General features: G+C 36.3%; 1 protein-coding gene across 8 annotated transcripts in view; it reads right to left on the reverse strand.

Moving 5' to 3' along the window:
• Positions 1 to 8505: 8505 nt before the first annotated feature.
• LOC144957525 (uncharacterized) overlaps positions 8506 to 11909 on the reverse strand; it is a 62367-nt gene continuing 58963 nt past the window's right edge. For all 8 annotated transcript variants that reach the window (XM_078888862.1, XM_078888858.1, XM_078888860.1 and 5 more), the window contains one exon: positions 8506 to 9391. In XM_078888862.1, coding sequence (XP_078744988.1) covers positions 8758 to 9391 — 634 coding nt within the window. In that variant the 3' untranslated portion in view covers positions 8506 to 8757. The remainder of the gene's footprint in view (positions 9392 to 11909) is intronic.

Raw genomic sequence — 11909 nt, forward strand, 5'->3', positions numbered from 1 at the left:
CAGACCTGCCAACCCTTCATACTTCATATTCCAAAAGTGGAATCATTAACAATGTGAAATTGAATGTAAGCTTCAATTTAATGTACAAAAACAGATAAAATGGACGTTTCAGGTTTCCCCTTTATCAACAAAACAGGATGAATGAAACACTACAGAGTTTGAGATCACCTATAAGCCTCATCCGGACACAAACACAAAATCCAACAAAGAGGAATACACTCAAATGCTTACATTATACATTCAAAATAACAAATATAATAATAAATAACAGAGAGATGTTTACAAGCAAAAAAATGTCATCTCCCAAAACAATAACTATAACTATGCATTTGATTGTTTCCCTCCCATCTAGGACTCCGGCCAGGACAAAAACAAGTAATCTCATTCCAAGACAAAGACAGAAAGCATGTTGGAAAACAGATATAAGGGGATAGAAGACACAGTATGGAACCCGCCCTGCCGACTATGGGAAGTCAGGAACCCCACCCAGACCTTACGATATGATTTACCTGGCTGATAAAAGACAGTTCTTCGTTAACAGATGCCCAAGTTTCGAACGACCTCAGCAGTTTCATTATCATCTGCATAACATTGGTAATGTAGATTAAAATCAGAAATAATTAATCCAAGGGGTTTCATGTACACTGTAAAAAGAACTGGAACCAATACTGATCCCTATGGCACACCAAATTTGAGAGGATGGTCAGATTTTTGACGTTTTTAATCACAACAATCTGTCGACGATTCGTTAAGTACTATTCGAACCATTTCATCGCCAATCCATTGATACCAAAACTACGCTCGAGTCTGTCCAACAGTAAGTTGTGGTCAATCTTGTCAAAAGCAGAGTAGAAGCCCAAAGTACATAAAATGTGAACTTCATTTTTTGTCAGCATTTAAAATCAAATGAAGAGTGGTTTTCCAAAACTCCGTTTTTTCCCATTTTGAGATATTGAGGATTCTCTTCCTTAAAATGCTTCATTCGGTTTATTATTTTATCATATTTAAACTTCAAATTCACACAAATATTGGGAAATTTTTGTGCCAAATGATGCTTAAATTAAAGTTTACGTTTCAATTTATCTCATTGAGGAAAAATCTCAAAAAGTAGAAAAACCCACTTAGAAAAGTGAGTGGAGCAGGCACTTATGTTGGTAACAACAAGATATGAAGTGAGTAGAAAAGTGCCAGAAGACAATAGAGAATAAAAATTTTTTTATTCTCTATTGTCTTCTGGCACTTTTCTACTCACTTCATATCTTGTTGTTACCAACATAAGTGCCTGCTCCACTCACTTTTCTGAATTAAAAATTCACCCCATACACCGGAGCATACTCCATGTCTCAATCGTTTCTATGTTATATGTTTGTGATGAGAATATTGGCTATTAAGCTTAACTGCTGGTCAAAATTACTTCGCGATGGTGGTGAACGAATCGGCGATCTCAAGAAGTGGGTGAGAGAGGGATCTAGAAATGACTTTGGGTTTGAAACGAATATTTTTGTGTTCGTGGATAGCTCACACGGTAGAGCCACGCTCTCACCTGCCAGGCGGAGTTGTCGTACCAATAAGGTCGCAGGTTCAAACCCCACCACCGCCGCGAAAAATTTTTTTATTCTCTATTGTCTTCTGGCACTTTTCTATTCACTTCATATCTTGTTGTTACCAACATAAGTGCCTGCTCCACTCACTTTTCGGAATTAAAAATTCACCCATACACCGGAGCATACTCCATGTCTCAATCGTTTCTATGTTATATGTTTGTGATGAGAATATTGGCTATTAAGCTTAACTGCTGGTCAAAATTACTTCGCGATGGTGGTGAACGAATCGGCGATCTCAAGAAGTGGGTGAGAGAGGGATCTAGAAATGACTTTGGGTTTGAAACGAATATTTTTGTGTTCGTGGATAGCTCACACGGTAGAGCCACGCTCTCACCTGCCAGGCGGAGTTGTCGTACCAATAAGGTCGCAGGTTCAAACCCCACCACCGCCGCGAAAAAAATTTTTATTCTCTATTGTCTTCTGGCACTTTTCTACTCACTTCATATCTTGTTGTTACCAACATAAGTGCCTGCTCCACTCACTTTTCTGAATTAAAAATTCACCCCATACACCGGAGCATACTCCATGTCTCAATCGTTTCTATGTTATATGTTTGTGATGAGAATATTGGCTATTAAGCTTAACTGCTGGTCAAAATTACTTCGCGATGGTGGTGAACGAATCGGCGATCTCAAGAAGTGGGTGAGAGAGGGATCTAGAAATGACTTTGGGTTTGAAACGAATATTTTTGTGTTCGTGGATAGCTCACACGGTAGAGCCACGCTCTCACCTGTCAGGCGGAGTTGTCGTACCAATAAGGTCGCAGGTTCAAACCCCACCACCGCCGCGAAAAAAATTTTATTCTCTATTGTCTTCTGGCACTTTTCTACTCACTTCATATCTTGTTGTTACCAACATAAGTGCCTGCTCCACTCACTTTTCTGAATTAAAAATTCACCCCATACACCGGAGCATACTCCATGTCTCAATCGTTTCTATGTTATATGTTTGTGATGAGAATATTGGCTATTAAGCTTAACTGCTGGTCAAAATTACTTCGCGATGGTGGTGAACGAATCGGCGATCTCAAGAAGTGGGTGAGAGAGGGATCTAGAAATGACTTTGGGTTTGAAACGAATATTTTTGTGTTCGTGGATAGCTCACACGGTAGAGCCACGCTCTCACCTGCCAGGCGGAGTTGTCGTACAAATAAGGTCGCAGGTTCAAACCCCACCACCGCCGCGAAAAAAATTTTTATTCTCTATTGTCTTCTGGCACTTTTCTACTCACTTCATATCTTGTTGTTACCAACATAAGTGCCTGCTCCACTCACTTTTCTGAATTAAAAATTCACCCCATACACCGGAGCATACTCAATGTCTCAATCGTTTCTATGTTATATGTTTGTGATGAGAATATTGGCTATTAAGCTTAACTGCTGGTCAAAATTACTTCGCGATGGTGGTGAACGAATCGGCGATCTCAAGAAGTGGGTGAGAGAGGGATCTAGAAATGACTTTGGGTTTGAAACGAATATTTTTGTGTTCGTGGATAGCTCACACGGTAGAGCCACGCTCTCACCTGCCAGGCGGAGTTGTCGTACCAATAAGGTCGCAGGTTCAAACCCCACCACCGCCGCGAAAAATTTTTTTATTCTCTATTGTCTTCTGGCAAAAACCCACTTAACGAGTTTTGGAAAAGTAGCCTTCAACTTCAAATTATTTTATGATTTTATTGGGGAAGAAGAAGAAGAAGAAGAAGAGGAATAGGGAGGAGGAGAAGAAGAAGATAAAACATGGCACGATAGAAAGAAAAAGATTCCAACATTTAAAACTTAATTAAGACCACATAAAACAATGTGTGACAATTATAGATATGTTTTTTTTCTTTTAAATTTGAAGCAAACGACCAGTGGATAAATGTATGTAAAAAACAGAGATGGAACTGGATAAAATATTGCTTAAAACTAAAGTCCAAAATGGTATAATGCAATAAAATAATGCATAATAATATTTATATCTGGCATGACAGGTTTTGTTTTTTTTTTTCATCGTGTGCGGCTACAAAAAAAAACTGCAGAAAAAAATCTGCAGCTTTTTGCATTTTTTTTTTTCAAATTTTCGAGATTTTGCCCGCTTAAGATAAACTCCTGGGGACCAGAAAAGAAAAGTTGATCTAATCCGAGGTTTATTTTATCCGAAAACCCGAGGGGAACAACTTTTCAGCGACACAAACGTGTTGTTGTCCTCCTTTAATGAGTACAAATCTCCAGAAAGACGCTCCGTTTCCTGTTAAGCTTTGCTAAACTAAAATTGACTTTTTCTTTTTAAATACTTCTTTTATTTGTCTTAAAGAGTTATCTTTCTCAAGGCAACATAAATACGATGATCTAAAAGCTCAGCAAGGCTGAATGAGAATGGAAAAAAGTAGGATGGTTGAGAGGCTATCATTACAAGACTAAATTGTCTAGGCTAATTGAGTGATGAGTGCCAGTCTCCTTCCGGTTGTGGGGTGTGTGCATGGATGACACAATGAAGATGGAAGGGATGATAGAAAAAGGCACAACCATAGAGACACTAAACTAGGCACAACCCATATGGGGGCTGGTTATATCACAAACTCCTGTTCACGTGCAGGAATGCGTCATGTGGTGACAGCTTGTAATTTCAATGAATCCAGAGGACTTACATACCTTAGGATGTATGTTGTCTGGTGAATCTATGCACACATCACACATTCTAATATGTATAGATAGGTATTTTTTAAATTATTTATTTTTCTTTTTTTTTTTTTTTTGAGGCAAGTGAATATATTGCGCGATGAGGAAACTAAAAAAATGGGATATGGAGAGGGAGGGGAGGGAGATGCATGATTGAGAGACACCCTGTCAATCCAAGTCGTGCAAATCCAGATTGATGAGTTTATCTTATCTGGACTAGCTCAGGGACGGAGTTTATCTTAAACGCTTTAAATTATTACTAATGATTTGGTGCAGAAAAATCGGGACCGGCCAACGGAGAGCAGTGTATTCGTTTTCATTCGTTCGTTATCGGCGATGGTCCCGTTTTCATCATAGACCTCTATTGAGGTAAATACCGTTTGCAGCCAAAAATGTCCGCTCCCCGTGAAAGTTTTATGTTGATGGGACGTCATCGGAGCTGACACACGTGCTCTAGTTTTATGTTGATGGGACGTCATCGGAGCTGACACACGTGCTCTAGTTTTATGTTGATGGGACGTCATCGGAGCTGACACACGTGCTCTAGTTTTATGTTGATGGGACGTCATCGGAGCTGACACACGTCTCTAGTTTTATGTTGATGGGACGTCATCGGAGCTGACACACGTGCTCTAGTTTTATGTTGATGGGATGTCATCGGAGCTGACACGCGTGCTCTAGTTTTATGTTGATGGGACGTCATCGGAGCTGACACACGTGCTCTAGTTGTATGTTGATGGGACGTCATCGGAGCTGACACACGTGCTCTAGTTTTATGTTGATGGACGTCATCGGAGCTGACACACTGCTCTAGATTGTATTTGATGGACGTACATACGGAGCTAGAACAAATTATGATTGTTTTATAGTTTAATCATCATCAGAAATCTCAGTTGTCTAAACTAAACATGAATTTATCATAATACATAATACATACTTATTCAACATACATACATAATTCATACATACATACAACAATACATACATTAATACATACATACATACATACATACATACATACATACATACATACATACATACATACATACATACATACATCTCATGATCTACAAACATTCAGTTCTCATCTATAAGACATTTAGAGCTGATTGTGTATGATTAAAAATCAGTATCCAGTTGGTAGAAATTGCAGACACATCAAGACAGAAAAGACAAGAAAAAAACATCCCAAAAAAAATCAATCGACCTCAAGGCAGACTGATTTTTTGGATGTTTTTTTTTCTTGTATTTTTCTTTCTTGCTTTGTCTGGCACCTTGTATACACACTTGTTCAGATCTAATTCGGACTATTTTGTTTTTAAAACTCAATTTTCTCCATTTTGTTCATTCCAACATAAAACTGTTTTGAGACAATGGGACACATATTGTTCGAAATAAAGTGGATGGAGCAATACGCACACATCAGTGACAACAATACTGGTAAATATATTATTATTATTATTATTATTATTATTATTATTATTATTATTATTATTATTATTATTATTATTATTATTATTATTATTATTATTATTATTATTATTATTATTATTATTATTATTATTAACTTACACATCTATTCACATTTCAAAAGACGGTTAGATTACTAAACAACTGTCAACAATATGGATAATACCCGTGTAAACAGATACAATCAAATCAATGGCACTTACCTATTATTTTTTTAAAGGACCTTTTATATAGCGCAATATCCACTAAACGTGCTCAAAGCGCTTTACAAGGGGTCCCTGGTCAACGCAACACTTAACATTTAGGACGTGATATGACGCCTTTTAGGCGATATCACAATGTTTTTCGGACAGAGACAATGCTGTTAACGGCCAGGTACTCATTTTACACCTGAGTACGATAAGAGAATTTCAGGAAATAGCCTTTTCAATGACTCATTATCATTATTAAGGGTTTTACGGCGATAGTAACACATTTAGGTTATATCAGCCCCAGTCAAAAGGAAGGAAATGGGATAGCAAAAAGTTCTAGAATTACAATTAAAGCACCCCAAAAAAAGTAAGACATAGGGGAACTGGGAACAAATAGGGATCAGATGTAGATTCCAAGAGCATACCACCAATGTACTTAGTTTGAGATCATCTATAAGTCTCATCCGGACACAAACACAAAATCCAACAGAGAGGAATACACTCAAATGCTTACATTATACATTCAAAATAACAAATATAATAATACATAACAGAGAGATGATTTACAAGGAAAAAAAATATAATCTCCCAAAATAATAACTATGCATTTGACTGTTTCCCTCCCAGCTAGTACTCCGGCCAGGGCCAGGACAAAACCAAGTAGTCCTTTACAGACTTAGTGTATCCCAATTTCTACAAAGAGAAAGGACGAGAGCAATTGTAGGCTATCCTTTGAATAAGACACTAATCTATCACACATACTTCCCGCCAGATTTAACAGATCCCGCAAGCGGGTGGTTGGATGGGAGCATCACCCTTGAATCATATACCTACAGGGACGGCTGGTAATAATGGGCAGGGTGGGCAAATACCAGCCTGTTTTTTCAAGTTATATGCTGTATTACCAGGTCCGAAATAATCAAATCTAAATTAGATAATTTCAAAAGTTACTACTTAAAATTGATACTTTGTACTGAAATCAATTTGTGTGTATTTTTGATAGATTGCGAATCACCATGCATCCCGTAATACATAAACCAGGATACGCTCCTTGTTCTTTTTATCACCCCCCCCCCCCCCCCAACCACTCCACTCCACTCCGCCCACATCGTCATCTCATCGTCACGTCGCCTGACGGTGATTTTGCTGTCTGGCCTCTCTAGTACTAGGTCGGGCTAATTCAAATGAGCCCACCTTATTAACCAGTGTACACTAAATAGAGATTTTGGCAAACGAACTTTTTCTTATTTATTGCCTTACTTGTGCTGGGAAGGTTCCAGTATTGAATTAAATTTATTAATTTACTAATATTATATCAATTTAGTATTAGTTTGTGTTGTTTTAATATATTTGTTTATCCATTTAAATTATTTTCTTTTTTTTTCCCTCGTTTTCTTTAGTGTTTCTCAAAACTCATTTATTTAAATTGTTTTCTTATTTGTTTGTTGTTGTTGTTGTTGTTTTTTGTTGTTGTTTTTTGTTTTGTTTTTTAACAAATTAATTTGTTAATTCTTTTTTTTTTATTATTCTTAAAGTAATTACCGCTGTATTTTTATTGCCAGACTAAATATTTTTGCAAAACAATGTAATTTTCTATTGTATTCCCTCTAATAAAACAAAACACTTCTATTCAAAAGTCACGACTAAATAAATAAATAAAATACAACCACCATTTTGGTTTTCTCAACAATTGAATTAGTATACAAGAAATACTCTTCTGAGTAAGGAGATAGTTGAATTCTAAGTTATAGAGGAAATAAATACCTTTAAAGGAAGGGTGGGCAGATTCCGTACTTGCCCGTCCTGAAGCTAATACATACATAAGATGGTTCGCGATGAAGAGGCGGGAAGCAAGGGATTGGTTGGGTAAGGAGCAAAGATAACACGGTAATTATTGTGACGATAGTCAAACGAATACATGAGGAGAGATTGGTAACATTATTTTGTCTTAATTATATTGTATGAAGTATTGGCGAAAGCCTAATATTAAATAAACGTTGTTTTTGTTTGTCTTATTTTGACTATGGAACTGATACTGATACTTGTCATAGCAGACCTGCCTACTTTAGATAGGAAAATAAAAATCGTAGTTTTCAGGGCTAATAAAATCGTAGATATTTTAACTACCCTTTAAAAAAATCACCGGAATTTTCGTCTGTTTTGTTTAAAGGCGAAAAAAAAAATCAAAAAAAATTTTTATTAAAAAAAAAACAAAAAAATAAAAAATAAAAAATATATATCATAAAATATATATATATATATATATATATATATATATATATATATATATATATATATATATATATATATATATATATATATATATATATATATATATATATATGACCGAATCCTCTTTGCCCAACCACTGTAAATAGGCTAGAACCGCCACTGTACCTATGATGTTCGCATGGTGTTACGATCCGATAGTGATGTCGTTTCTTCTTCTCTTTACTAGCCTATCCTGCTTCTTTGGTTTGTGATTGTATTTTTGACAGGGGATATTTTTTTTTTCTGTAAATCTTCTGCCTGTTTGTTCTTGGTTATTTAAAATTTAGCTTATGATATCTTTAGGTTATGATTTTGATTTACATCTGTACTTTTTTTGTTAGATTGCTTGTTTTTTTGTTTTTTGTTTCAGCGGTCTCTCATATAACCTCAATTGTGTTGGAAGAGACCTAAAGCAACAAACAAACAAACAAACAAAGACCCCGCAACCCAATCCGTGAGGATGGACAGGTTGGGGAAAGGCGGGGGTGGGGGGGGGGGTGGATCTCATTTGCATATATATGGATTCACAAAACATAAAAAGTTAAAGTGTCACATACATTCATCATTTACAGTAGCAGTAAAGTTTCAATTTAAGCACATCCGTACACGCGTCCTGACCTCTGTAAAAATTTAAACGCACAATTTCCCCTATCACCGTGACGGTATGACGAGTCCTGTCGTATTTGACGAGAGCCTCGTAGACAGCGCCTCCGGGATCCGTGGAAATAGTGGCTTGATAATAGTGAAACTGCTCCTCATTCGTCTGCAAGGTGTAAATAGAATGCACCGAATTAATCTTAAGCAGGGCGCATATATCCCTGTGGTCCTTCGTCTTGTTAATGATGAACTCTAAAACTCCGTTGGAAATGGCTCGAGATAATTTCTCGGGTAACGCGTCATTGGATAACGTTTTACAGTTACAAAATTCCATGGGGATATCGGCGTGACTGCACTTCCGCTCGATAGGAATTTCGTCAAAGAGGCTGATGGCCCTGTTATCGAGATTTCCTTTCTTGGTCTTTCCATCGAACTTGAGCAAATCCTTCAAAGTCTTGTGAACGTCGAAGTTGGTGGAAAGGCGATGTTGGTTGATGTGGAATGTTTCCATTACGGCTGGGTATTTTTTCTCGAACCATGGCGGGAAAATAAAAAACATGAAGGGGACGTTGGTCTCAATTTTTCCGTTGTAAGTACCTCTGTAAATATACAAAAATATTTATATATAAATAAATAAATAATATTTAGATTGGGGTAGAGTGCTATGTGACCAACGGTTGTATTTTGACTATTTATTTTTTTGATGCGATGATTTTTTTTAATGCGTTTTTAAATAATTGTATTTCTTCTCTCCAATTCAATGAAAGAAGCAAGTACGGTATATTAGGGAAGGGGGAAGAGGTATATATAAAACTCTTTCGACATGTCAAGTCTTATATCCAAAATCTCCTTCTCTCACTGTGCACTCGTTCTCAATATAGATGTCATCCCCATTCTCCCCTTTCCCTCCTTCCTATCTCTTTCCCCTCCCCCCCCCCTCCCCTCTTCCTCTCTCTCCTCTATCATTTTCAGTCTCTCCCATTTCTCCCTTATCCCCTTCTCTCCCTCTTTTTTCATAATTTGATTTTATTATATAGGTACATGTTTGTTTTATTTTGTTGTTTTTTGTTGTTTTTTTTTTTTTTGTTTTTTTTTTTTTGGTTGTTTTTTTGTTTTTTGGGTTTTTTTTTTTTTTTTTTTTTTTTGGGGGGGGGGGGGGGGGTTGCTTTTTCTTCCTATCGTCATTTTTTACGTATCGCTCGGCATACGCCAAAGACTGAAACGAACGTTGTACTTTTTTGTATTTATGAGCCACATTTACACTTGATATTTTCGTAAAATGTTCACTGGCTCAATAAGCATTTTAAACTTTAATTCTATCCATTCCTCATAAACAGCAGAGATAAACACAAACCGTGATATCAAAATAAAACGGTAGATTTGAAAAAAAAAAAGATAAAATAAATTAAATCTTACAATTCTGACCAGATTAAGAAAAATATGTTAAAAGCAAATACCAAGGCAAACGATCCCATGGAGCTATTAGATGAAGACTGTTTGAAAAAAAAACTATACCATGGAGCTATGAGATGACGACTAATGGGGAAAAAACTATCCCATGGAGCTATGAGATGAAGACTAATGGGAAAAAAAACTATCCCATGGAGCTATTAGATGAAGACTGTTTGAAAAAAAAAACCGATCCCATGGAGCTATTAGATGAAGACTGTTTGAAAAAAAACAAACGATCCCATGGAGCTATTAGATGAAGACTGTTTGAAAAAAAAAACGATCCCATGGAGCTATTAGATGAAGACTGTTTGAAAAAAAAAAGATCCCATGGAGCTATTAGATGAAGACTGTTTGAAAAAAAAAGATCCCATGGAGCTATTAGATGAAGACTGTTTGAAAAAAACAAAACTATCCCATGGAGCTATTAGATAAAGATTAATGGGAAAAAACTATCCCATGGAGCTATTAGATGAAGACTGTATGAAAAAAAAAACTATCCCATGGAGCTATTAGATGAAGACTGTTTGAAAAAAAAACTATCCCATGGAGATATTAGATAAAGATTAATGGGGAAAAACTATCCCATGGAGCTATTAGATGAAGACTGTTGGGGAAAAAACTATCCCATGGAGCTGTTAGATGAAGACTGTATGAAAAAAAAAACTATCCCATGGAGCTATTAGATGAAGACTGTTTGAAAAAAAAAACTATCCCATGGAGCTATTAGATAAAGATTAATGGGAAAAAACTATCCCATGGAGCTATTAGATGAAGACTGTTTGAAAAAAAAAACTATCCCATGGAGCTATTAGATGAAGACTAATGGGGAAAAACTGTCCCATGGAGCTATTAGATGAAGACTAATGGGGAAAAAACTATCCCATGGAGGCATTAAATGAAGACTGTTGGGGAAAAAACTATCCCATGGAGCTATTAGATGAAGACTGTTGGGGAAAAAACTATCCCATGGAGCTATTAGATGAAGACTGTTGGGGAAAAAACTATCCCATGGAGGTATTAAATGAAGACTGTTGGGGAAAAAACTATCCCATGGAGCTATTAGATGAAGAGTGGGAGGCAGGAAATTTTATAAAAACGTGGTCTGATTATCTACACAAACATAAAACCAGGAGAAACAGCCAGAAGCTTTGTCCACAAAGAACATAATATATATTTTTAGAAAAGTATAATTCTATTGTGAAAGTTGTTCAGCTTTGGAATAGTTTGCGTGATGAAATCGTATGCAGAGAAAGCTTGTTTGTTTGTTTGTTTTTAAGGGTTTTACGGCGCTTGCAATACATTAAGGTCATATCAGCGCCAGTAAAAAGGAAGAAAGTCGGATAGTAAAAAGTTCTAGAATTACAAGTAAAGCAACCAAGAAAAGGTAAGACAACGGGGAATTGGTTCAAATAAGAATGGTTCAAATAGATGGAAACAGATGTAGATTCCAAGTGCACACTATCAAATTACTTAGTTTGAGATCACCTAAACCTTTCATCCAGACACAAACCAGGTCCCCACTAAGAGGAATACACTCAAATGTTTACAAATCATAAATAATATGTAAACAAAACATGATACAATGCATAACAGAGAGATGATTTACAAGGAAAAAAATATCATCTCCCAAAACTAACAATACATTTGACTGTCTTCTTCTCAGTC

Source organism: Berghia stephanieae, chromosome 12 (genome assembly GCF_034508935.2).
Source record: "Berghia stephanieae isolate SIO BIC M18660-M18661 chromosome 12, UCSD_Bste_1.3, whole genome shotgun sequence".
Classification (NCBI taxonomy): Eukaryota; Metazoa; Mollusca; class Gastropoda; order Nudibranchia; family Aeolidiidae; genus Berghia; species Berghia stephanieae.